Source organism: Bos grunniens, chromosome 23 (assembly GCF_055505025.1).
Source record: "Bos grunniens cultivar Pamir isolate PY7600 chromosome 23, Bosgru_T2T1.0, whole genome shotgun sequence".
Lineage (NCBI taxonomy): Eukaryota > Metazoa > Chordata > Mammalia > Artiodactyla > Bovidae > Bos > Bos grunniens.
Genome location: NC_141187.1, coordinates 38,657,186 through 38,685,170, shown reverse-complemented (window position 1 = coordinate 38,685,170; position 27,985 = coordinate 38,657,186). Strand labels below are relative to the sequence as shown.

The 27,985-nt window shown below is 38.2% G+C and overlaps 1 protein-coding gene across 23 annotated transcripts in view; it reads left to right on the top strand.

The window, feature by feature from the left end:
• CDKAL1 (CDKAL1 threonylcarbamoyladenosine tRNA methylthiotransferase) overlaps positions 1–27,985 on the top strand; it is a 640,160-nt gene that overhangs the window by 384,368 nt on the left and 227,807 nt on the right. Inside the window, exon 10 of one of the 23 annotated variants that reach the window (XM_086370071.1) lies at positions 3–2,943. The exons of the other annotated variants lie outside the window; for them this stretch is intronic. Within the exon in view, the coding sequence (XP_086226197.1) occupies positions 3–11 (9 nt within the window). The 3' untranslated portion in view covers positions 12–2,943. Of the gene's footprint in view, positions 1–2; positions 2,944–27,985 lie in introns of those variants that run through there. 23 annotated transcript variants of the gene reach the window in all.

Here is a 27,985-nt window from a genome sequence, read left to right as displayed (position 1 = left end):
AGGACAGATAATACGGTGCATTGATTTTGCAACCAACTGTGAACATTGCATTATCTGAACTGCTGTTAGCCCTACCAGTAAGGATACTGTGCTGCAGAATTTAAGGATGTTTTAAACTCCATCCCTTTGTCTGGCGATAGTTAGGGGTGAAATGAGATCAAAGAGACACAGACCTTCATATTCTTCAACTTGGTTCTCTTGTGACCACTGTGAAAAAAGGAGTTATGATAATGCAAGATCCAGAGTCTTATTTTTATAACTTCCATGGATCAGGTTGCTTACCCTCAAGTAGCCTACTGTTAAATTAGGAAAATGTACATTTGTACAAGTAACTATGGTTGTTGTTATCATTTAGTCACTCAGTTATCTCCAACTCTCTTGTGACCCAGTGGACTGTTGCCTGCCAGGCTCCTCTGTCCATGGGATTTCCCAAGCAAGAATACTGGAATGGGTTGCCATTTCCTCCTCCAAACTCTTCCGAACCCGGGGATTGAACCCAGGTCTCCTACATTGTAGGTGGATTCTTTACCACTGAGACTCCAGGGAAGCCCAAGTAACTATGGTACTTGATGACAAATGGTACAATAAGTATGAGCAAAGAATATGGACAAGGGAGCAACCATTTAAATGAAAAAGTATGTGCTGGGATCCATGATTTTTATTTAAGAAATAAATTATGCTATTAATCTCATAGTTGAGGACAAGTACTCTTAGAAAATCATGCAGTCACTTATATATATATATTTTTTAGTCACTTATATTTTTAATGAGTTGTGTTCTTTGCAATAAGTTTGCACAGAAAAATGACATTGCAAAATTTTAAAAGCCAGTATAGTGGCTGAAATTAAATGTGTAAATGCAAATAAATATCCCTGAATTGTTTCTGTTGATTTGGTTTAGAGGCATTTACCATGAGGTTGTTGCTGAAAAGTCATGCTACTATGAACAACTTATTTTAGAAATTCTGAAAACAGTTGATTGCAATCTGGTTGTTAAATATAAATATATAATGAAGAGATTTAGCAATTTTGTTACATTTTCCCAGCAAGATCTTTTTAGTAACTGTGTGTGATTTATGTGTTAAGTGTGGTACTTTGGGCAATGTGGGACAATTATGATTTACTATTTAAAAATAAGTTGCAGGCATGTCTGTTTTTACTTAACTCTTTGACTTTTAACTTGAAAAACCAAGATGATTCTCTGTAAAAAATCAACTCTGCTAAGAGCGGTCTTGGGGTGTTTGCAGTAAATGTGAGGCATCATGAAGACCAGGAGATGTATTGGGTCTTTGGTGGGTAGGAATAGAAGTAAGCCCTGCCAGTATAACAGGCCAGTTTCTTTGGATTTAAAAAAAAAACTCATTAAAGATCAAGGGAACATTAGTAGCTACAGAGAAGTTCAGGTGGGGAGTAAACACAAGGGGAAAAAAATAATGTATTGGCTCTGAGATGAGTAACCTAATATCTCTTGGAAAAATTTCAGTCCTTTAATTAATTGCAAAACTGCAGAAGCTAATATTGCAGTGATAGCAAACCCTAACGCTCAGCACCTGGCATGGTGCTAGACTTGTTGACCTCCGAATAGATGCTCCAGAAGAGCTGCTAATCAATAGGAGATGTCAAATATAGCTTTATACTTTACCTGGAAAAACAATAGGTGTTTAGTTCATAGATTGTAGTTAGAGTGAAATAATTTCCAATTGTCATGATGTTGTTGTTATTCAGTCACCCAGTTGTGTCTGACCTCACAATCTCATGGACTGCAGCACGCCAGGCCTCCCTGTTCCTCACTATCTCCTGGAGATTGCCCAAGTTCATGTCCATTGCATCGGTGATGCCATTCAGCCATCTCATCCTCTGTCGGCCTCTTCTCCTTCTGCCTTCAATGTTTCCCAGCATCAGGGTCTTTTCCAATGAGTCGGCTGTTTGCATCAGATGACCAAACATTACCTTTTAAAAATGCTTGCTCTAAGATATCTATAATGTTGGCCTTCCCTCCTACATTCTCATCTTCACGAGGGCATTGTCATTGTCTACCTCTTGATACCCCACCCAGTAGTGACTGAATGAATGAGTGAATCAAAGGGTGAAAAAAGAAGACCTTTCTTCATAAAATAGATTATAGAGCCCACGCTATCGTTTTGAATTTCAAAGTGTTAACATTCTGGCCAGAAGAGGCAGCACAAGATGACAAAGTAAATGAGCTTCAAGGGCTTCCATGTGTGAAAAAGGACATTAGGGAAGGGAGCCGACCCGAGGGAGTCTCAGCCCATACCCACAGTGCATTGTTATTTACCCCTTTTCCTCTTACTAAGCTTAGACCACTCTGAAGAAATTACTTGATTTATCTAAAGTGCTGAAGAGAACTCATCAATAAGGAAAAAAAGAAAACAGAAGAAAAGCTGAAAACAGAGGGGGAAAAAAAAAATCCCAGTGAATGACAGGTGATTTTTTTTTAAAACCATCAGGATAGAAGGAAGCCACTCTTGAATAACTTCTCTGATGCTTTAATACCTTTATGGTGGGCATTCCTGGCAAATTATGCTGGGAGGACCCAGCCTTTTTGTGTTTCTGGAAGATGCTTCATGCTACAGACTTTAATTACAGAGCACTCCACTAGGTGGGTTTCCTTTCTCTTGGTTCTGTTCACTTCACATTACCTGACTCTTGAGATTTTTCTTAAACTCTTTTAACAGTTTTTTTTTTTTTTTAATTGAGCAGTTTAAAGGAAAAGTCATTTAAAGGAAAATACCAAAGTTTCTATCATTATTTAAATGTATGGTGTGGAAAAATGGGTCTGTTGAAAATACATATTATTAAGTCTTCCCAGGAACAGAAGATATCACACTTAACATAGGATGTAGGTTTAAGTTTCTATTGAGAGTCTAGCATTATGTATGGCACTTTATATAGCAGATATTGCATAAATGTGTAATGAATAAAAGGAAAGGAGGGAGAATTCTTAATCCCTAACAGGCAGTCAAAGTTGAGTATCTGATTGGAACACCTACAAACCCTATTTTTTTTTTTTAATTTATTTTTTTATTCTTCCAATTTTATTTTATTTTTAAACTTTACATAATTGTATTAGTTTTGCCAAATATCAAAATGAATCCGCCACAGGTATACATGTGTTCCCCATCCCGAACCCTCCTCCCTCCTCCCTCCCCATACCATCCCTCTGGGCCGTCCCAGTGCACCAGCCCCAAGCATCCAGCATCATGCATCGAACCTGGACTGGCAACTCGTTTCCTACATGATATTTTACATGTTTCATTGCCATTCTCCCAAATCTTCCCACCCTCTCCCTCTCCCACAGAGTCCATAAGACTGTTCTATACAGCAGTGTCTCTTTTGCTGTCTCGTACACCGGGTTATTGTTACCATCTTTCTAAATTCCATATATGTGCGTTAGTATACTGTATTTATGTTTTTCCTTCTGGCTTACTTCACTCTGTATAATAGGCTCCAGTTTCATCCACCTCATTAGAACTGATTCAAATGTATTCTTTTTAATGGCTGAGTAATACTCCATTGTGTATATGTACCACAGCTTTCTTATCCATTCATCTGCTGATGGACATCTAGGTTGCTTCCATGTCTTGGCTATTATAAACAGTGCTGCGATGAACATTGGGGTACACGTGTCTCTTTCCCTTCTGGTTTCCTCAGTGTGTATGCCCAGCAGTGGGGTTGCTGGATCATAAGGCAGTTCTATTTCCAGTTTTTTAAGGAATCTCCACACTGTTCTCCATAGTGGCTGTACTAGTTTGCATTCCCACCAACAGTGTAAGAGGGTTCCCTTTTCTCCACACCCTCTCCAGCATTTATTATTTGTAGACTTTTGGATCGCAGCCATTCTGACTGGTGTGAAATGGTACCTCATAGTGGTTTTGATTTGCATTTCTCTGATAATGAGTGATGTTGAGCATCTTTTCATGTGTTTGTTAGCCATCTGTATGTCTTTTTTGGAGAAATGTCTATTTAGTTCTTTGGCCCATTTTTTGATTGGGTCGTTTATTTTTCTGGAGTTGAGCTGTAGGAGTTGCTTGTATATTTTTGAGATTAGTTGTTTGTCGGTTGCTTCATTTGCTATTATTTTCTCCCATTCTGAGGGCTGTCTTTTCACCTTGCTAATAGTTTCCTTTGATGTGCAGAAGCTTTTAAGGTTAATTAGGTCCCATTTGTTTATTTTTGCTTTTATTTCCAATATTCTGGGAGGTGGGTCATAGAGGATCCTGCTGTGATGTATGTCAGAGAGTGTTTTGCCTATGTTCTCCTCTAGGAGTTTTATAGTTTCTGGTCTTACGTTTAGATCTTTAATCCATTTTGAGTTTATTTTTGTGTATGGTGTTAGAAAGTGGTCCAGTTTCATTCTTTTACAAGTGGTTGACCAGATTTCCCAGCACCACTTGTTAAAGAGATTGTCTTTAATCCATTGTATATTCTTGCCTCCTTTGTCGAAGATAAGGTGTCCATATGTGCGTGGATTTATCTCTGGGCTTTCTATTTTATTCCATTGATCAATATTTCTGTCTTTGTGCCAGTACCATACTGTCTTGATAACTGTGGCTTTGTAGTAGAGCCTGAAGTCAGGTAGGTTGATTCCTCCAGTTCCATTCTTCTTTCTCAAGATCGCTTTGGCTATTCGAGGTTTTTTGTATTTCCATACAAATTGTGAAATTATTTGTTCTAGCTCTGTGAAGAATACTGTTGGTAGCTTGATAGGGATTGCGTTGAATCTATAAATTGCTTTGGGTAGTATACTCATTTTCACTATATTGATTCTTCCAATCCATGAACATGGTATATTTCTCCATCTATTAGTGTCCTCTTTGATTTCTTTCACCAGTGTTTTATAGTTTTCTATATATAGGTCTTTAGTTTCTTTAGGTAGATATATTCCTAAGTATTTTATTCTTTCCGTTGCAATGGTGAATGGAATTGTTTCCTTAATTTCTCTTTCTGTTTTCTCATTATTAGTGTATAGGAATGCCAGGGATTTCTGTGTGTTGATTTTATATCCTGCAACTTTACTGTAGTCATTGATTATTTCTAGTAATTTTCTGGTGGAGTCTTTAGGGTTTTCTATGTAGAGGATCATGTCATCTGCAAATAGTGAGAGTTTTACTTCTTCTTTTCCAATTTGGATTCCTTTTATTTCTTTTTCTGCTCTGATTGCTGTGGCCAAAACTTCCAAAACTATGTTGAATAGTAATGGTGAAAGTGGGCACCCTTGTCTTGTTCCTGACTTTAGAGGAAATGCTTTCAATTTTTCACCATTGAGGATAATGTTTGCTGTGGGTTTGTCATATATAGCTTTTATTATGTTGAGGTATGTTCCTTCTATTCCTGCTTTCTGGAGAGTTTTTATCATAAATGGATGTTGAATTTTGTCAAAGGCTTTCTCTGCATCTATTGAGATAATCATATGGTTTTTATTTTTCAATTTGTTAATGTGGTGTATTACATTGATTGATTTGCGGATATTGAAGAATCCTTGCATCCCTGGGATAAAGCCGACTTGATCATGGTGTATGATCTTTTTAATGTGTTGTTGGATTCTGATTGCTAGAATTTTGTTAAGGATTTTTGCATCTATGTTCATCAGTGATATTGGCCTGTAGTTTTCTTTTTTTGTGGGATCTTTGTCAGGTTTTGGTATTAGGGCGATGGTGGCCTCATAGAATGAGTTTGGAAGTTTACCTTCCTCTGCAATTTTCTGGAAGAGTTTGAGCAGGATAGGTGTTAGCTCTTCTCTAAATTTTTGGTAGAATTCAGCTGTGAAGCCGTCTGGACCGGGGCTTTTGTTTGCTGGAAGATTTTTGATTACAGTTTCAATTTCCATGCTTGTGATGGGTCTGTTAAGATTTTCTATTTCTTCCTGGTCCAGTTTTGGAAAGTTGTACTTTTCTAAGAATTTGTCCATTTCTTCCACGTTGTCCATTTTATTGGCATATAATTGTTGATAGTAGTCTCTTATGATCCTTTGTATTTCTGTGTTGTCTGTTGTGATCTCTCCATTTTCGTTTCTAATTTTGTTGATTTGATTTTTCTCCCTTTGTTTCCTGATGAGTCTGGCTAATGGTTTGTCAATTTTATTTATCCTTTCAAAGAACCAGCTTTTGGTTTTGTTGATTTTTGCTATGGTCTCTTTTGTTTCTTTTGCATTTATTTCTGCTCTAATTTTTAAGATTTCTTTCCTTCTACTAACCCTGGGGTTCTTCATTTCTTCCTTTTCTGGTTGCTTTAGGTGTAGAGTTAGGTTATTTATTTGACTTTTTTCTTGTTTCTTGAGGTGTGCCTGTATTGCTATGAACTTTCCCCTTAGGACTGCTTTTACCGTGTCCCACAGGTTTTGGGTTGTTGTGTTTTCATTTTCATTCGTTTCTATGCAAATTTTGATTTCTTTTTTGATTTCTTCTGTGATTTGTTGGTTATTCAGCAGCGTGTTGTTCAGCCTCCATATGTTGGAATTTTTAATAGTTTTTCTCCTGTAATTGAGATCTAATCTTACTGCATTGTGGTCAGAAAAAATGCTTGGAATGATTTCTATTTTTTTGAATTTACCAAGGCTAGCTTTATGGCCCAGGATGTGATCTATCCTGGAGAAGGTTCCATGTGCGCTTGAGAAAAAGGTGAAATTCATTGTTTTGGGATGAAATGACCTATAGATATCAATTAGGTCTAACTGGTCTATTGTATCGTTTAAAGTTTGTGTTTCCTTGTTAATTTTCTGTTTAGTTGATCTATCCATAGGTGTAAGTGGGGTATTAAAGTCTCCCACTATTATTGTGTTATTGTTAATTTCTCCTTTCATACTTGTTAGCATTTGTCTTACGTACTGTGGTGCTCCCGTGTTGGGTGCATATATATTTATAATTGTTATATCTTCTTCTTGGATTGATCTTTTGATCATTATGTAGTGACCTTCTTTGTCTCTTTTCACAGCCTTTGTTTTAAAGTCTATTTTATCTGATATGAGTATTGCTACTCCTGCTTTCTTTTGGTCCCTATTTGCATGGAAAATCTTTTTCCAGCCCTTCACTTTCAGTCTGTATGTGTCCCCTGTTTTGAGGTGGGTCTCTTGTAGACAACATATGTAGGGGTCTTGTTTTTGTATCCATTCAGCCAGTCTTTGTCTTTTGGTTGGGGCATTCAACCCATTTACATTTAAGGTAATTACTGATAAGTATGTTCCCGTTGCCATTTACTTTATTGTTTTGGGTTCGAGTTTATACACCGTTTTTGTGTTTCCTGTCTAGAGAATATCCTTTAGTATTTGTTGGAGAGCTGGTTTGGTGGTGCAGAATTCTCTCAGCTTTTGCTTGTCTGAAAAGCTTTTGATTTCTCCTTCATACTTGAATGAGATCCTTGCTGGGTACAATAATCTGGGCTGTAGGTTATTTTCTTTCATCATTTTAAGTATGTCTTGCCATTCCCTCCTGGCTTGAAGAGTTTCTATTGAAAGATCAGCTGTTATCCTTATGGGAATTCCCTTGTGTGTTATTTGTTGTTTTTCCCTTGCTGCTTTTAATATTTGTTCTTTGTGTTTGATCTTTGTTAATTTGATTAATATGTGTCTTGGGGTGTTTCGCCTTGGGTTTATCCTGTTTGGGACTCTCTGGGTTTCTTGGACTTGGGTGATTATTTCCTTCCCCATTTTAGGGAAGTTTTCCACTATTATCTCCTCAAGTATTTTCTCATGGTCTTTCTTTTTGTCTTCTTCTTCTGGAACCCCTATGATTCGAATGTTGTAGCGTTTAATATTGTCCTGGAGGTCTCTGAGATTGTCCTCATTTCTTTTAATTCGTTTTTCTTTTATCCTCTCTGATTCATTTATTTCTACCATTCTATCTTCTAATTCACTAATCCTGTCTTCTGCCTCTGTTATTCTACTATTTGTTGCCTCCAGAGTGTTTTTAATTTCACTTATTGCATTATTCATTATGTATTGACTCTTTTTTATTTCTTCTAGGTCCTTGTTAAACCTTTCTTGCATCTTCTCAATCCTTGTCTCCAGGCTATTTATCTGTGATTCCATTTTAGTTTCAAGATTTTGGATCAATTTCACTATCATTATTCGGAATTCTTTATCAGGTAGATTCCCTATCTCTTCCTCTTTTGTTTGGTTTGGTGGGCATTTATCCTGTTCCTTTATCTGCTGAGTATTCCTCTGTCTCTTCATCTTGTTTAAATTGCTGAGTTTGGGGTGTCCTTTCTGTATTCTGGCAGTTTGTGGAGTTCTCTTTATTACGGCGTTTCCTCACTGTGTGTGGGTTTGTACAGGTGGCTTGTCAAGGTTTCCTGGTTAGGGAAGCTTGTGTCGGTGTTCTGGTGGGTGGAGCTGTATTTCTTCTCTCTGGAGTGCAATGAAATGTCCAGTAATGAGTTATGAGATGTCTATAGTTTTGGGGTGACTTTGGGCAGCCTGTATCTTGAAGCTCAGGGCTGTGTTTCTTTGTTGCTGGAGAATTTGCTTGGTATGTCTTGCCCTGGAACTTATTGGCCCTTGTGTGGTGCTTGGTTTCAGTGTCGGTATGGAGGCATTTGATGAGCTCCTGTCAATGAATGTTCCTTGGAGTCAGGAGTTCCCTGGAGTCAGGGTTTGGACTTAAGTCTCCTGCTTCCGATTATCGGTCTTATTTTTACAGTAGTTTCAAAACTTCTCCTTCTATACAGCACCATTGATAAAACATCTACATTAAAGATGATAAGTTTCTCTACAGTGAGGGTCACTCAGAGAGGTTCACAGGGTTACATGGAGAAGAGAAGAGGGAGGAGGGAGTTAGAGGTGACCCAAATGAGATGAGGTGAATCAATAGTGGAGAGAGTGGGCTAGCCAGTAGTCACTTCCTTATGTGCACTCCGCAACTGGACCACTCAGAGATGTTCACGGGGTTATACAGAGAAGAGAAGAAGGAGGAAGGTAACAGAGGTGGCCAGAAGGATAAAAGGGGGGAATGAAAAGGAGGGAGACAGATCCAGCCAGTAATCAGTTCCCTAAGTGTTCTCCACCATCTGGAACACACAGAAATTCACAGAGTTGGGTAGAGTAGAGAGGGGTTAGGGAGGAGCCACAGGCGACCTGGTGGAGAAAAAGGAGGGTCCAAAGGGAGAGAGAGCAGTCAAGCCAGTAATCTCACTCCCTAGTGAAAAATGGGTCCTGAAGATTGGGTCCTTAAAGGTACAAAATTGGTAACAAATACATAAAAGCGAAAATTAAAAATCTAGAGTAGAGTTTGGAATTTCAAAAATATGATGTTAAAGAAAAGAAGAAGGAAAAGAAAGAGAGAAAGAACGAACAAACAAAAACAAACAAGGTCGCGAAAATTATAAAGAAAGTACAGGTACAAAATTGATAACTAATACCAGAAAGCGAAAATTAAAAATCTAGAGTAGAGTTTGGAATTTCAAAAATACGATGTTAAAGAAAAGAAGAAGGAAAAGAAAGAGAGAAAAAACGAACAAACAAAAACAAACAAGGTCGCGAAAATTATAAAGAAAGTACAGGTACAAAATTGATAACTAATACCAGAAAGCAAAAATTAAAAATCTAGAGTAGAGTTTGGAATTTCAAAAATACAATGTTAAAAAAAAAAAAAAAAAAAAAAGAAGAAGAAGAAAAATAAAGAGAGAAAACAAACAAACAAATACGAACAATGTCACAAAAATTATAAAGAAAATACAGGTACAAAATTGATATCAAATACCAAAAAGCATAAATTAAAAATCTAGAGTAAAGTTTGGTATTTCAGATATACAATGTTATATAAAAGAAGAAGAGAAAGAAACAGAGAAGAAGAAAAAAAAAAGAAAAAAAAAAAGTCACAGAAATTATATAAAAAAAAACTATAGGTACAAAATTGATAACATATACCAAAAAGTGAAAATTAAAAATCTAGAGTAGAGTTTGGAATTTCAAAAATACAATGTTAAAGAAAAGAAGAAAAAAACAAAAAACAAAAAACAAAAAAAAAAAACAAGGTCAAAAAATTATAAAATATATATATATATGAAGTTTGCTGAAGAAGAAAAAAATAGGGTCTTTTTTTTTTTTTTTTTGCAAAGTAATAGGTTATAAAAGTGAAAATTAGAGGAACAATAGAGGACTTAAAATTTTTTTTTTTTTTAGGTAAAAAAAAAAAAAGAAAGAATGATCGTAAAAATAATAAAAATATATCTAGGATTTTTTTGGTTTTTTTTTGTGGGTGTTGTGGGTTCAGTTCATTTTTGGCTAGTTCCTTGGTCAGATTTATATTTCTCAAGATCTATAGGCCCCTTCCTATGTAGTCCGTAGTAACCACAGGGTTTTGATCTATTGCCTGTAGCTTCCAAGGCGTTTCCCTCTGTTATATCTTCTTCTGTTTGCTAGTCTCTTCAGTATCTGGTTTCCGCCCTGACTCAAAGGGCACGGTGGAGGACACTTTTTCTTTTAGGCTTACTTGTTCAGTCGCGCTGTGGGGATGGAGGGAGGGATGCTGCAAACAAATAACACTGGCGTGGGCTCGCAGTGCCTCAGCCACCCTGGGTCTGCCCCCGCTCACGGCGCGTGTAGCCTCCCTGTCCACACTGCTCGGACTCTAGGTTGTTCCGCCGGGAACAATCCGAGGCTGGCCCTGGGCTGCATGCACCTCCCAGGTCCAAGCCGCTCAGGTTCAGGCACTCGGGTAGTCCTCAGAGGCGCAGACTCAGTTGGGCCTGTGTTTTGTGCTCTTCCCAGGTCCGAGCGCCAATTTGCTCTTCCCAGGCGAGCGCCAATGCTGCGACTTATCGCCTCCCCGCCACTCGGTTATCTGGATGTAAAACCGGCGCACCTTCTCAGGCAGATGTTGACCGTCCAGACCCCCAAGAAGTTTTAGTTAGCAAAGAAGCCTGCTTACAATTTTATAGATATTGTCTCTCTGGGGCTGCGATTGCCCCCTTCCGGCTCTGGCTGCCTGTCACCGGAGGGGGAAAGTCTGCAGCCGGCTATCTCTGTTCAGTCCTTTGTTCCGTGCGCGGGCCTGGCGGTCTTAGGTTAGGGCTGGCTTTTCGCGTGGTAGGTATCCCACAGTCTGGTTTGCTAGCCCAAATTATTTCGCTCAGATAGCGCTCAGGGTATTCAGGCCAGATTCTTACTCTCAGCGATGCAGCCCGCGCCGCGCCTCCCTGCCCAGCCCCGGTTTGCTAATGGCGGATGCAGGCGTCTGCGCTGCTTCTCTGCTGGGGGAGTTACCGTAGGGCTCGCAATCTGCGAGTTTTAAATTGTTTATTTATTTTTTCTCCCTGTTATGTTGCCCTCTGTGCTTCCAAAGCTCGGCACAGATTCGGCAGTGAGAAGGTTTCCTGATGTTTGGAAACTTCTCTCTTTTTAAGATTCCCTTCCCGGGACGGAACTCCGTCCCTCCCTCTTTTGTCTCTTTTTTTTGTTTGTTTTTAATATTTTTTCCTACCTCCTTTCGAAGAGTTGGGTTGCTTTTCTGGGTGCCTGATGTCCTCTGCCGGCATTCAGAAGTTGTTTTGTGGAATTTACTCGACGTTTAAATGCTCTTTTGATGAATTTGTGGGGGAGAAAGTGTTCTCCCCGTCCTACTCCTCCGCCATCTTGGCTCCTCCCCTCTACAAACCCTATTTTTAACTTATCGATGCTGTAAAAAACCATAGGGGATTCATTTTAAATGATGACATAACTGACAAAGATATCTTATTTATACACACACACACATATATGTATATACAATCTATATATGCGTGTGTGTGTGTGTGTGTGTGTGTGTGTGTGTATAAAATGCTTGGTGGGAAAACACCCTAAAATTGATCTATGTAATAATCATTAATTTGAATACGAAATAGAAACTGTTGATAAAATAATAGATTAAAAAGCATTTTACTTCATATTAGATCTGTGATGCCTCTTCATTACTCACCATGTAAAGATAAGCTCTTTATAATGACCTACAGGGTCCTGCCAGCAAATTTGGAAAACTCAGCAGTGGCCACAGGACTGGAAAAGGTTGGTTTTCATTCCAATCCCAAAGAAAGGCAATGCCAAAGAATGTTCAAACTACTGCATAATTGCACTCATCTCACACACTAGCAAAGTAATGCTCAAAATTCTCCAAGCCAAAATTCTCCAATTCAACAATACATGAACCATGAACTTCCAGATGTTCAAGCTGGATTTAGAAAAGGCAGAGGAACCAGAGATCAAATTGCCAACCTTCGTTGAATCATTGAAAAAGCAAGAGAGTTCCAGAAAAACATCTGCTTTATTGACTATGCCAAAGCTGTTGACTGTATGGATGGCAACAAACTGTGTGAAATTCTGAAAGAGATGGGAATACCAGACCACCTGACCTGCCTCTTGAGAAATCTGTATACAGGCCAAGAAGCAACAGTTAGAACTGGACATGGAACAACAGACTGGTTCCAAATCAGGAAAGGAGTATGTCAAAGCTGTATATTGTCACCTGGCTTATTTAGCTTATATGCAGAGTACATTATGAGAAATGTTGGGCTGGATGAAGCACAAGATTGCCAGGAGAAATATCAATAACCTCAGATACACAGGTGATACCACCCTTATGGCAGAAAGTGAAGAACTGAAGAGCCTCTTGATGAAAGTGAAAGAGGAGAGTGAAAAAGTTGGCTTAAAACTCAACATTCAGAAAATGAAGATCATGGCATCCGGTCCCATCACTTCATGGCAAATAGATGGGGAAACAATGGAAACAGTGACAGACTTTATTTTGGGGGCTTCCAAAATCACTGCAGATAGTGAGTGCAGTCATGAAATGAAAAGATGCTTGCCCCTTGGAAGAAAAGCTATGACCAATCTAGACAGCATATTAAAAAGCAGAGACATTACTTTGCCAACAGAGGTCCATCTAGTCAAAGCTATGGTTTTTCCAGTAGTCATGTATGGATGTGAGAGTTGGACTATAAAGAAAGTTGAATGCTGAAGAGTTGATGCTTTTGGACTGTGGTGTTGGAAACACCAAAAACAACACACTGAGAGTCCCTTGGACTGCAAGAAGATCCAACAGTCAATCCTAAGGAAGTCAATCCTGAATATTCATTGGAAGGACTGATGCTAAAGTTGAAACTAATACGTTGGCCACCTAATGCGAAGAACTGACTCATTGGAAAAGACGCTGATGCTGGGAAAGATTGAAGGCAGGAGGAGAAGGGAATGATAGAGGATGAGATGGTTGGATGTCATCACCAACACAATAGACATGAGTTTGAGTAAGCTCTGGGAGATGGCCAGGGAAGCCTGGCCTGCTGCAGTCCATGGGGTTGCAAAGAGTTGGACAGGACTCAGTGACTGAACTGACTGATAGGGTCCTTAAGATGCTTCTTTCATTACATTCCTGTTTGCTCTTCCCTTTGCTCCCCTTATGCTGCCTCCTGTATAGCCTGAATTTTTTTAACCCATTTTATACTCCTGCTATTTTTACTTTAATGTTTTTTTTTTTACATTTCATACTTACCATATGATGACAGTGGGTAGTAATCAGTTAAGCAGAATTACTAATGTTTGCTACTGCATATATTGACTAATATATTCCCCTAATATGTGCTCCTATAACATCTAGTAAAGAGATATTTTCCCTCTATTTTTGCTTTCCTGTTGATATCGCTGAGATAATTATGCTAGCATATTCCTCTTCAGTGAACTCTGACCTTCTAGATGGAGTGGCTTGTGAATTTGATACTCTTGAAACTGCATTGCTTAGTTTTGCCCTCTGGGTTGTGGGTAGCCCACAGGTAAGGTATTATGTTACTTCAGACTAACCAGTTGGTGCTAGTGGTAAAGAATCTTCCTGCCAATGCAGGAGATGCAAGAGATGTGGGTTCAATCCCTGAGTTGGGAAGATCCCCTGGAGTAGGAAATGGCACCCTATTCCAGTATTCTTGCCTGGTAAATTCCATGGGCAAAGGAGGCTGGTGGGCTAGTCCGTGGGGTTGCAAAAGAGTTGGACACAACTGGGTGAGTTAACATCATCTTCATTTTATTGACAGAGAAGCCAAGTCTTAGAAAGCTTTAATAATTGACTACATTACATAAGTGATTAGCAGCTGCCTGGTCTCTAGTGTCCTCTGATTCTAAAATATATTCTACAATCCTCCATCTTCCATAAGACCTTCCCCAATAATTTCCAGTTTCTTTCCTTGTTTTGTCAGACTCTGTCCAACATGTCTGTGTCGGCATTCGTCCTGGGGCAACATGATTCCTTATTTACACATAAATCCAACAAAAGTGTTCTCATCTTTAGGGAGAGGCTGTATCGTTTATCTTTGTGTTTCAGCGCCATGGAAAACTTGTGCTTGATAATTGTATGGAATGATGTGCTGGCTCTCACTTTACCTGCTGTTTGACTGCGTGTCTTACACATATTGAGGCTCTTTCATATCTGGGCTGAGCATCTGGTTTTGGAAAAGTTTGTGGATAGTTGTCATACATGCTTCTCACCGTGGGTCACCCTAGTGTGAAGAGGCACTAGGTGGTGGGGAAAAACCCACCTACGCGGTATGCTTTAGTTATTTGCCCTGCTAACGTATCACGGTGACCGATCGTCTCTTTTGAACTACCTAGAGCCAATGAGTTCATTATATGATTACTGAACTTGTCGATTATTTAGGTTTTTAGCTTCTTTCTTCTCTTTCCTGCCTCTTAGCTTTCACTGCTTTTTGTCAACTCCATCAGAGAAGTCAACAGTGGATGGTCAAGGAGGAGAAATTAAAACCAGGCAGATTGTCTTGCTCTTTATTTTATGGGTTGGCTGGTAGGGAAAAAATATGAAAGCTGTTGACCAGTAGGGGATATGAGGATTATCTGTGAATTTGATTTACCTAACCTATCCTTGTTCTCCTTTTGTTACGAATAATTTAAAATAACTTTTATCTTCCTTGAAGATGCCTGTATGTCCTAGAGTCCTATCAGAATTTTGGTGTACCACTTTCAGCCTGGTCCAGAGAGAGCAAGTTGATTAATCTGAAGGACATATGCTTTTTATTAAGGACTTTTCTTATGTTCGGATTATGAATAAAGCAAATTGGTTACATTTAAATTTATGTTACTCTGCAAAACGTTGCTGAAAAGTATTGCCACCCATATTTACATTGATTACATTTTAATCACCTTGATTTAAAATGTAAAGTTTTTTTACAAGATTTATATTTAGTATATTTGTTATATATATTATATTATGTAAGTTTAATCATAGTGATATTTTAAGTATTCCATCCATTTTTGATTGAGAAATCTTGTAGGTACTACAAGACAGTTTCCTGCTACTCTTGATTTTTGTATATTTTATTTACTAACTTCTATTTAAAAGACCTTACATTTTAATCTAATTGTTGATTTAGCAAAGTTAATTTATCTGGTAAAAAACAGTAGATATCTGTCAAGGACTTTCACTGCATGGTAATTTATAAACATTAACAGTATGTTTGGCTTGGTCGACTTCTGAAAAATGCCTCATAGTTTCAAAATAATAGCAAACTCAGTACCTGCTGTGCTTATGTTTTATCAAAGCAGTACAGAATTTCCAGATTGAAGTGAACAGTTCACATGTGTCTTTAAACCTTTGGATTTTTCCTTGAGATTTATACTTTGCAGCATAATAGAAAAATATGCAAATAGATTTTGTGCTGTTGTATGCAAACCATTTCACCCTTTCGGTGAATAGAAGGGCAAGGACATGAAAAGGAGAAGTCTTTTATTTCTGCAGTCCACTATAGCTTTTGAGTCTTGTCAGAGGGGTTTGATGTGACTGTTGGCACCCAGCTTTCTACTAATTAGAATTACCAGCACCTTACTTCATTCTTAACCTGCCATTGATTTGTGACTGGATTTCAAGAGATCAGTGAAACTTCTGAAACTGGAAACCAGAGTTTGTGCCTCTGAAAATTTAGGGGGAAGAGGCCTTCATCAATTATTAAAAGGATTTCTATATCCTTGATAAAAAGCTTGTCAAGCCTAATTCTGAGAGCTGAGAGCAGCCCACCAGAAAGGAAGATAAATGGGGCTTTTACCCCAGTCCTGTTTGCTGAATGACTTGAATCCTGGTAAAACCACAAAATAAATTCATTTATTTATTAAGGCACTGCTTGTATTTTTTAAATTAATTTTTATTGAAATATAGCTGCTATACAATATTGTGTTGTTTCTTCTGTACAGCAGAGTCAATCAGTTATCCATACACCCACTCTTTCTTAGATTCTGCTCGCATATAAGTCATTACAGAGTACTGAGTAGAGTTCCCTGTGTTATACAGTAGGCTATTAGTTATCTATTTTGCATATAGTAGTGTTTGAGTGACTAAGTCTTGTAACAGCACGCAGGTCAGAGGACCCAGAAAAGAAACAAGCTCATAAAAAGTTAGACTTTATCTCAATAAATAACCGTTGCTCTCCTCACAGCCACAGACTCATCAGTTTCATCAGGAATCTTATGTTTATCATCCCAGGTATGTTTTTCCCAAGGGGAGAATGAACTATTTTGTACATGACTGTTTCTCATGTTGAAAATATTATCTCTGTCTTCTTGGGGAGAACAATGGAAAATCCATGTTTTAAGATTCTGTTTATGTGGTGGTAATTTATACAGCGACTCACCCTGTGGGCCTCCCTGCCGCCCCCAGTTTCTAAATGACCAGATAGCATGGGTGGGAGTGTAGACTCAGCAAACAAATATAAATAGATTGGTTTTGGTTATCATAATATGGTTTAATCCACTTGGTGATAATATCATCTGAACTTTGCAACCACTGATAACATTTTTCTCTTGCCATTGGCCTAAATTTTTACGTATTGCTCATGAAATCTAGTGACTTATTGACAGTCATTCCCCAGAGAGATGATCATTTTCCTGAGAGGAAAAAACATAGAGATAAAACATGGGATATATATTTATATACCCTTTAACAAAGCAGAACACTTTAATAGGTCAGAATTGTAAATATAATTCTAGGATACAAGAAGCCTGGAAATTTACATATTTTGATTGTGGCATACAAAATATTCCTGTTTCATCTTTTAGTATTCTGGTGTACATCTCAGTTTCTAAAGAAGGGCATTAGATATGTATATGCTTTAATTTGCATCTTAAAAGGCATTTCACTTTGCCATTTCCCTGAATCCTTAATTTCACAGGAGTAGCTGAGAAGGCTTCCATGTCACCTGTCAAAATTTGTATAGTTCAAACTCCACAATACACCATCTGTGGGCTTTATCTTCCTCATTAATTTAGGAAGTCAGTTATGCTCAAACCATTGAGAAAAGCTGCCTCTGACTTTTCCTTCAACAGCACAGAACATGGCTAACACATAAGGTATTTGATGTCATTTTTTCTTTACACCTTTCTTTGAATACTAGGATCATTTCTGTATTGATTTCTTTGCTCTGATAGCCTGCGGAAGGCTACCATTGCTAATTCAGCACTTAGTAAAATGAAATCTTCATATTTTATATCAGGTGGGTAATGGAATTTTCACGTGATTCATGGTGTAGAACAGAAAGGTTGGTAATGAAGTTAATGGTTCATAGAAGAATTGAGAGACATTCTGCATATTTTCCAGAAATAGTTCTTGGTTAGCTTCTATTTATTTTTAATCTACTAAATTGTTTGTTGTTTTTAGATCCAGTGTGCCTCTGTCCTTTTTCCCTTATCTTCCTTTGCCTATCACAAAAATAATCCACATGAAAATGTTAGGCTGTCACATTTTAAGTCCAAAATTCTTTAATGTCATTTAACAGTAAATGATGATTGTGTCCTAAATTGGAAATGTAAGGGGTCTTAAACTATTGAGAATGCCTTTATTTGAATGTGTTGAACAGAACTATCAAGTAGATAATGAGCATGAGGGGTGTATGTATAATATTACATCATTGTTAGCATTAGTGGGTGCTGCACGTGGGCCAGGTAAGTCAAACTGTTTAGAATAATATTGAAAGTTCTCCAGTTGTTCATTAGTTTAAGGGGGCAGAAATCCATTCTGTCTCTTTATAGCTTGTATTTTTCTCTGTTTTTCAAATTGCTGTGAGAAGTTTGCTCCTCGTAAAGCCTTGTTTGATTAGAGAAAATATTGTTGATAAATCTATCTCTAATATGTGGCAACAGAGAAGTAACTTTCATAGTTATGTGTTAAAATATGTCTAAAAAGCAAGCTTTACATCAACTTTTTATTACATAGTCATATGAAATAGCAGCCTAAATGCTACTCAGTTGAAGTCTCCAGACATTCATCTTTTCCTTCATTGTCTGCTCTATATTCATGCTTCTTTTTTCCACCTCAGTAGATCTTGTTGTCTTTTGTTCCTCTATTACTGTCTTTGTATTAGCTTCCTAAGGTCACCTTAACAAAGTACCACAAATCGGGTGGCTTACAATAACAGAAATCTCCGCTCACAGTTTGGGAGGCTAGAGGTTCCTGAATCAAAGTGTTGTCAGGGTTAGTTCCTTCTGACCTGTTCTCTCTCCCGGCTTCTGCTGGTTGCTCACAGTCCTTGGCATGCCTTGGTGGGTGGACATATCACTGCAGTCTCTGTTTCCACTGTAACATGGTGTTCTCTGTGACTAAACCGCCTCTCCTTTATAAGGGCACCAATCATTGGATTAGAGCCCACGCTAACTCACTGTGACTTCATTTAAACTTGATCACATCTGCAAAGACCCTGTTTCCAAAGAAGCTCATTTTCATAGGTTCTGGGGATGATGATGTCAAAAATGTTTTTTTGTGAGTCACAGTTCAGCCTACAATAGCATTCTTTTGTGGTAAATACATATCCTCTATGTGCCATTTGAATTTATATATTATAATCTTTAAAATTACTTTCTCAGTGCTTACTTTGGTATCTTAACCTATAGTAGTCTGCTGCTACTGCTGCTAAGTCGCTTCAGTCGTGTCCGACTCTGTGCGACCCCATAGACAGCAGCCCACCAGGCTCCCCCGTCCCTGGGATTCTCCAGGCAAGAACACTGGAGTGGGTTGCCATTTCCTTCTCCAATGTATAAAAGTGAAAAGTGAAAGTGAAGTCGCTCAGTCTTGTCCGACTCTTAGCGACCCCATGGACTGCAGCCCACCAGACTCCTCTGTCCATGGGATTTTCCAGGCAAGAGTTTAGGCTAATATCAACTTTGCAATAGGATGCACAATTTTTGCTTCTATATGTAGCTCAATTCTCTTTCCCCTTCTTTACACTGATGTTATCATACACAAGCATATCTTTATAAACTGTACATATATCTACATATTCATAATTAATACTTCATGCATTTACTTACAGAGAAGGCAATGCCACCCCACTCCAGTACTCTTGCCTGGAAAATCCCATGGACGGAGGAGCCTGGTAGGCTGCAGTCCATGGGGTGCCTAAGAGTCAGACACAACTGAGCGACTTCACTTTGACTTTTCACTTTCATGCATTGGAGAAGGAAATGGCAACCCACTCCAGTGTTCTTGCCTGGAGAATCCCAGGGACGGGGGAGCTTGGTGGGCTGCCGTCTCTGGGGTTGCACTGAGTCGGACACAACTGAAGTGACTTAGCAGCAGCAGCAGCAGTTGTTTAAGTTAGAAAGACAAAAATAAGAGTTACAAACAGAAACCACAGTTATATCATCTTGTATATTCACCTTTACCCGTGTTCTTTATTTCTTTGTGTGGATTGGAGTTTACTACTATGTAGTGTCGTTTCATTTTGGCCTTGGTGGACTCTGTTTAATATTTCTGAATTGGGGTTCTTAGCAAAGTATTCTCTCAGTTTTTGTTTATCTAGGCATGTGCTAAGTTGCCTCAGTCATGTCCGACTCTTTGCAGCCCTGTGGACTGTAGCTGACCAGGCTCCTTTGTCTATGGGATTCTCCAGGCAAGAATACTGGAGCGGGTTGCCATGCACTCCTCTAGGGGATCTTCCTGACCCAGGAATCAAACCCGCATCTCTTGTGTCTCCTGCCTTGGCAGATGGGTTCTTTACCACTATCGCCACCTGGGATAGCTTAGCCTTTTCTTTATTTTTGAAAGATGGCTTCTCTGGAGAGAGAATTCTTGGTTAGCAGTCTTTCAGCACTTTATATTTGTCTTTGAACGACCTTCTGGCCTCTGATTTCTGATATCAACTGTTAATCATATTGAGGATCGCTTATTCACGATCAGATACTTGTCTCTTGCTGTTATCAGTACTCCCTTTTTGTCTTTTCAGTGGTTTGTGAGATCATTAGGTATAGATCTCTTTGAGTTTATCCTATTTAGAATTTGTACAGCTTCAAGGTTATGCAGATTAATGGTTTTCCTCAAATTTCTGAGTTTGGGGATATAATTATTTCAGATATTTTTCTACTTTTTTCTTCCCTTCTAAAATTTATATTATGTATATATTCATATGTTTGATGGTATCTCACAGATTTGAGACACCATTAATTTTTACTCATTGTTTTTTCTTTCTGTTCCTCAGACCGAGTAATATCAATTAACCTGTCTTCAAGTTTGCTGATTGTTTCTTATGCTAGCTCAAATCTGCTGAGATCCTACAGTGAATTTTTAAATTTCTTTTACTTTTCATACCAGAATGTCTTCTCATTATTGGTATTCTTTATTCAGTGAAACATCATTCCCATGCTTTTCTTTAATTCTTAAGCATGATTTTCTTACTTCTTTGAAAGTCTTAATCAGTCGATCGAGTCTCTCTTTGTGACCCCATGGACTATAGCCCATCAGGCTGCTCTGTCCATGGAATTCTCCAGACAAGAATACTGGAGTGGGTAGCCATTCCTTTCTCCAGGGATTTGTCCCACCTCAAATATTGAACCCACGTCTCCTGCATTGTAGGCAGATTCTTTACCACCTGAGCCACCATAGTTAAAATAATGATTTAAGGTCATTGTCTAGGAAGTCCACTCTGTGGGCTTTTTCTGGGTGAGTTACTGTTGATTGCTTTTTTTTCTGTGTGTTTTTCATGCTTTGTAATTTTTTTTTGAAAACTAGACTTTTAAATATAATGTGGCAGCTCTGGAAGTCAGATACTCTTTACTCCCCAGGATTTATTATTGTTGGTGGTGGTTTAGTGACTTTTTAAAATTCAGTCAAGTCAGTACTTTATTATATGTGGCCAGTGAAGTCTCTGTCAAATTAAAAGGTTAATAGTCAACTAACGATTGGACAGAAATTCCCTTAAATGCCTAAAACCAATAAGTTTCTGTCTTTGCAGAAGAGCCCTTTATGCATATTGGAGCATCCTTCAGCGCTCAGGTTGCTTACAGTTCCTGTTTGTGTAAAATCTCAGACTTAGCCAGAGGTGAGAGCTAAAGGCCTTCTCATGTCTGCTGAGTAGGTGCATAGCCAGACATGCACACGGCCTTGTGCATGCACACGGCCTTCGAGAGTCCCAGGAATATGTCAGTGTGTTTCAAAACCCCTTCTGGACATCACATTCCCTAGCTTTTCCTTTTTAAGCTTTTTGATTTACTTATTATTTGCTCTGTTATTTGCAGCCCCAGGCAGCCATGATGTTAAGCAATTGCAGCTGATTATTTTTGACAAATGCCCCTGGGAAAAAGGCTTTTCTCACTGGGTGAGTGCCAGGTCAGGTTAAATAAGAAATCCATGTGAGTGGAGTCTTCCATGAAACCACGACACAGGTCAAATAGCAACAGTTTTTCTGGGAATGGAGTTTTGAAGAAGCTCCAACCCTCTTCTGCCCCCTCCAGTGGCTGCCACAGCTGCTGGTTTTCACCATGATTAAAGATACTTGGTTTTTAAGGCCACCACAGAACTGAGGAGTGGGAGGTGAGAAAAGAGCCGGTTTAAAATGCCACGTAACTCTGTGTTCTTACCATGACTGCTCCACTTTTCCTGAATAAACACTCCTCAGGTTGCTGTAACTTTCAGTTAATTTCCGGAGTTCTGGAAAAAATTAATTCTGACCATTTTTGTCACTGTCCTCATTGTTTTTTATGGAGGAGAGGCTTTTCAGGGGTCTTTACCTTGCCATCCCTGCTGATGTCAATAAATACTGCTTACACCTTAAAATGGGCTGCCTCTGTGTCTCTCAGGCCAGGAGTGTATGGGGTTGGCTCAATATTCTTCCTCAATTTTTGTGTTCCACGTCAAAGGTGCCATCACCTTTATGGTTCCATCTGCCCTTGTGAAGCTTGTGAGGAGGAACTCATGTTATTAGTAGGTTATTGACTGCAAAAGATCACTATTAATTGAGTCTCTCAGTGGCCTGTAACAAATAACAGCCTCATAGAAGGCATTTTAGCAACTAAAATGCATCCCTCATTAGATACTCATAGCTGTGGGCATCAAACAGGAAAATGTCGCTTACATCTACAGAACCTTGCTTGAGACATATGGTTGCTCCCCTGTCTTTTTTTATTGATTCTTTTTCTCAAAACCATATGAAATATTACTCTGCTATATGTATTCTAATAGATCAGCCTCCAGATCACTTTCCTGTATTGTTGAAGCTATTGTAAATCTCTTGTCATGGAAATGCTTCATTTTCTAATACATGGTATTTCCATATATGTTCCATCCTCTGGATCATCTTCCAGAAAGCTTTGTGCATCAGTTGACTAGGTATTTGTTAATTCAAAAGAGGTTTGCTGTTGATGCTGCTTTACTGAAGTAGGAAGATATCAAACTTAGAATTAAGCTGTACACCATAGAATTTGCAGTGAAGCACTGGAAAATATTGGTAATTTGCAGATGTGTAACTCCTGAAATTAAAGAGTCATTTTGAAATTTGCAGTACATTGTTTTACTGTCATGAAAATAAACATAGGTTTTAAAATTTACCAAAATTTTTGTTAAAATATCTTTATGATGTTTTTCTTTATTATCCTTCTAGCTGAAAGGGACATGACTGAATTGAAATGTTCACAGGAGACCTGAATCTGAATCAATTTGTCATTAATCTGGGAAATTAGTTGAATCTTGATCACTCTATTTACATTTCAGTCTTTTTGAAAAGGGAACATCATTTTGAAGGGATTGAGATGAATGAGATAGATTGATATTTTTCCATTTGATCTCTTTAATTCTGAGCCTTCTAAAATCTTGGCAAACTCATTTTACTTGATGTGACCTAGAACTTAAAAATATAGCATTTCAGAGAATTGCTGGAATTCCCTGGTGGTCCAGTGTTTAGCACTCCATGCTTTTATTGCTGAGGGTACAGGGTCAATCCCTGGTCAGAAAACGAAGATCCCACAAACTGTGTGGTGCAGCCAAAAAAAAAGAACGAAAGAAAGAAACCCACAAAAAAACAAACAAACAAACAAAAAACGCCAAAGAAATGTGTCATTTCATCATTCCATATTTGGTATGAAATAATCATCCTAATACTTTCTTTGACGGTTGTATCATGTTTATATAAGCCTGTGAATGAGAGGCCTGGATCACAAAAGCTTTCTGATTCTGTAGTTAAGTGTGGGGAATCACTTAATTTGTATCCTCTGTCCAACACCTGAGAAAGAAACATGGAGCTCCTCATTTGCAAGTGCTTTTCATGCTGCAAATGATACAGTAGAAAAATGGAATCTGTAGAAAACCATATCAAGGAGATCTCTCTCTTATTGAAGGAATAATCGTTCCATAGACCATTCTGGTTCCCCACTTACATCCCTGGAGAGGAATTGGGGATCATTTAGGGGGCTGGAGCCATAAGCCCTCGGGAATACTGCCAGCATTCACTCCCAGTCTTCCTGGGTTTGAGGCACTTGACCCCATGGGCTATACAGTCCATGGAATTCTCCAGGCCAGAAGACTAGAGTGGGTAGCCTGTCCCTTCTCCAGGGGATCTTCCCAACCCAGGGATTGAATCTAGGTCTCCCATATTGCAGGCGGATTCTTTACCAGCTGAGCCACCACGGAAGCCCATGGGGTTGCACAGAGTTGGACCTGACTGAGTGACTTTCACTTTCACTCTTTTCTCTTAGTGTTCTTTTACAAGTCTCCCAGGGCACCAGCCACTCTTCTTTTGTATACAAACCTATCTCAGTTAATTGCATTTACCAAATATGGTGCTTTATACAGGTTTAAAGGTTTGCGGCAACCCTGCATTGAGCGCCTGTCAGTGCCATTTTTCCGACATCATTTGGTCACTTCATGTCTCTCTGTCACATTGTTGTAATTCTTGCAATATTTAAAGCTTTTTCATCATTATATTTGTTATGGTGATCTGTGATCTTTGATAAATCTATTTCAAAAAGATTATGACTTGCTGTAGGCTCAGATGATTGATTAGCATTTTTTAGCAGTATTTTTTAACTAAAGTATATACACTTTTTAGACATAATGCTACTGCTCACTTAATAGACTACAGTAAAATATAAACATAACTTTTCCCACCCTTTTTTCCCTTTTTTTCCCCAACTTTGAGTTATAATTGACACATCATATTGTATAAGTTTAAGATGTACAGTATGATGATTTGATTCAAATACGTGTTGTGAAATTCACAAGGTGAATTGACACAGCCTTTACATCACGTAGTTACGACTTTGTTGTTGTTCTTGTTATGGTGAGAATATTAAAGCTCTGTTCTCAGAGCAGATTTCCATGATACAGTACAGTATTGTTAACTATAATTGCCATGCTGTGCATTAGATTCCTAGAACTTAATTCCTCAGTTCAGTTCAGTTCAGTCGCACAGTCGTGTCCGACTCTTTGCGACCCCATGAATTGCAGCACGCCAGGCCTCCCTGTCCATCACCACCTCCCGGAGTTCACCCAGACTCACGTCCATCGAGTCGGTAATGCTATCCAGCCATCTCATCCTCTGTCGTCCCCTTCTCCTCCTGCCCCCTGTCCCTCCCAGCATCAGAGTCTTTTCCAATGAGTCAACTCTTCGCATGAGGTGGCCAAAGTACTGGAGTTTCAGCTTTAGCATCATTCCTTCCAAAGAAATCCCAGAGTCCTTACTATTTCTGAAAAGAAGTTGTCAAAATAGAGCAGGAAAACCAATAACCTACTTCTGTTTCTCTGTTCTTCTATACTTCCAGTCCTTTTTTTACCAGGTGATGGGAGGCTGTGCTGTGTGGCATGTGGGATCTCAGTTCCCCAACCAAGGGGTCAAAACCTGCACCCCCTATAGTGGAAATGCTGAGTCTTAACCACTGGACCACCAGGGAAGTCCTGAACTTCCCTATTTTGATATAATCCTGGATGTGCTGCTGATTTGTGTGGGGCACTGAGGGAATTTTTCACATTTCTCTGGGTCTTGAGGGCATAATAGCAGTTACCTATACAAAGAGTATTGAACAGTGTGTCACCAGTGCTCTGTAGGATGCTATATAAATGCAAAAGTTTGGTTTTAGTTGGATTAGAGTAACATTGGCAGAACAAGGAACATCTTAGAATAGTATCTAACATATAGAAGTACTTAATAGTTTTTAGCTATTAGTATTACCATTATTATATCAGAGTTTTGGAACTTTACCTTAAACCGATGCATCAGATCAGAAAGTACTTAACTTGTTCTTTTTCTGTATAAAGGTATCTTTTGGATCACACATGTATTTGCTTATCAGAAATCTCACAATTAATAGAATAAACTGAAGTACAAGGTCTTCATGGGGAAGGAGAAAGAAATCTAGTGAGGGAGTGAAGCAGGACTCATTTGGGAAGTGAGAGACTTTCCGAGGGCTCTGGGGAGGAGTGGCTTGTAGGTAACTGGTAAGTTTGAGCAGAGATGGAGGGATGCCTTTGGTCACCTGGGCTCTGCAGTGATGCTGCTATCTGTCGTTGCCCACCAGAATGCCTACAAGAGTCCCCCATGTTATTCTCTGTATTAGGAATTTGTTACTATTCCATTGTGTGAAGTGTTCCATAGTGTGAGTATATAATAGTTTGTTCAGCCATTTTCCTGGTGAACACTAGTGTGATTTCCAGATTTCAATTATTGTGAAGAAAGCTTACATGAACATTATCATATGCGTCCTTTACTGAACCAATGTATTCATTTCTCTGAGGAATATACCCAGGAGTGGTATTGCTGGGCCATCGGGTAGACAAATGTTTGGCTTTGATAAAATTGCCAGCCTTGTGTGAGAGTTGTCACTATTCGCTTAAATAGACTTTTGAATGAGAAGACCCTTCAACAGGTGGCCTAGTATAATATTACCCCTGTAAGGCCAGTAGTTTGGAATTGGTTGTGAGTTGGTTTTCTGCAATAGGTACTTGATGTAATGCCTATTCAAGAGAATTTTTAAAAATTTAAATGTGCAGGTTTTTTTATGTTAAATGTGTTTATATGATAGCAGATTCAATAATTGAACCAAATATTCTAGAATGCCTTTTGATATAATTTAGTTTAAACTTCCTATCATATAATACAATTTAGATTTATATTTGAGAGGACACTGCTCTGAAAATCTGAAGATCTTAGTTCTAACCCTAATTCTAGCACTATATATCTATTTGACCTTAGGCAAGTCATGTAACCCCTTTAAATCTTCCTATAGAAGTAGTAGAGGTAGAATGGGAGTTTGATTTATTTATCACTTAATTTCCTCATTCTATGATTTGTTTAATATGTCACTTAAAGCTAATATTATATTCTAATTAATATCTAAATAATAAATTAATACCTAACAGATTAGTTTTCATTAACTCAAAGAATAAAAGTGGTTACAGACTCAAAGACATGGGAAGTGACTCTCAAATTTTCGACTGCTGAGACTGTAGGATTTAGTAAACCAAAAATGTTAAGTTCTTAAAAAATAAAATGCTAGCAACTTTTCTGGCAAATACGTTGGTTTTGTAATATGTCACAGATGTGTCTACTTCGCTACTACATAATCAGAATCCTAAAGGAATTTCCACATATAACATTGCAGAGGTTCAGCTTTGGAATGGGTTTTGTAAAGTCAGCTTAAAACAGATTCAAACCGTCTATGGCCCTTCAGATCCTACCTACACAGATTCTGAGTTTCATATGTGGCTAGTGTTTTTCTTACAGTTACTAGTAAGTGCCATAGTGTACGGAAAAGGGCAGTAGCTGTTTCTGTTCTGATTAAAGGTAGAAATTTCCTTTCACAGTCTTGCCATTTCAGAATTTGATTCTTCTATTACATCCAGATGGGACTAAAGGAAGCCTTATATTGTACTTTTTCTTACTGAAGAATATATAATTACACTGAGCAATGCAGAATACTTTGTGAAAATATAAACAGGAAACAGATGTTAAGTTAGACATACAGATAACTATAAAGTTGAGCTGTATCTGAAGAGTACCATGTTTTCATATTCTCTTTGGGCTATACGTTAATAATTATATTACTGAGTGATAACATGTTATATATTCTGTTTGAAATGGACATGGGAATTTATCACTGCACATTTTAATGTTGAGTAAAAAAATTAAAATGTTTAATTATCATTTTGTTATTGTTATTTGAGAGACATAAACAGTAAAATGGCTAGTGAATATGAAATTTTTTGTTTTTTGAGATTGTAGTTTGTCTGCTTAGAAAATTTCGTATTTTGAAGAGGAATATTTTAAGATATGTTTGAGTATTTTAGCATTGGAGCAGTATTGTCTGCTTTTCAACTGATTGGCCTTGTCATGTGACCACCTTGTATCTTAAAAATGGCTTTAATTTTAGGTTCCTATAATTTAGTAATACTTACAATTGGTCTCATGCTTGCAAATGGTGACAAATTATTTTTTATTAACTTCATTAAAAATTCTACTGTATAAAAAATGTAAGATGTCCATTGATGAAATGAACCATAAAGAAAACAACAACCTGAATGGACCTTGAGGACATTATGTTAAGTGAAATAGGCAGAGAAAGACAAATACTGTATGATCTCACTTACGTGTGAAATTAAAAGAAAAAAGAGCCCTTATACAAAGAGAACAGATTGGTGGCCGCCAGGGGTAGGAGAGTGAAGAAAATGGGTAAAGGTATTCAAAAGGTACAAACTTCCAGTTATAAAATAAACAAGTCCTGGGAATGTGGTGTGCAGCATGGTGACTATAGTTATAAT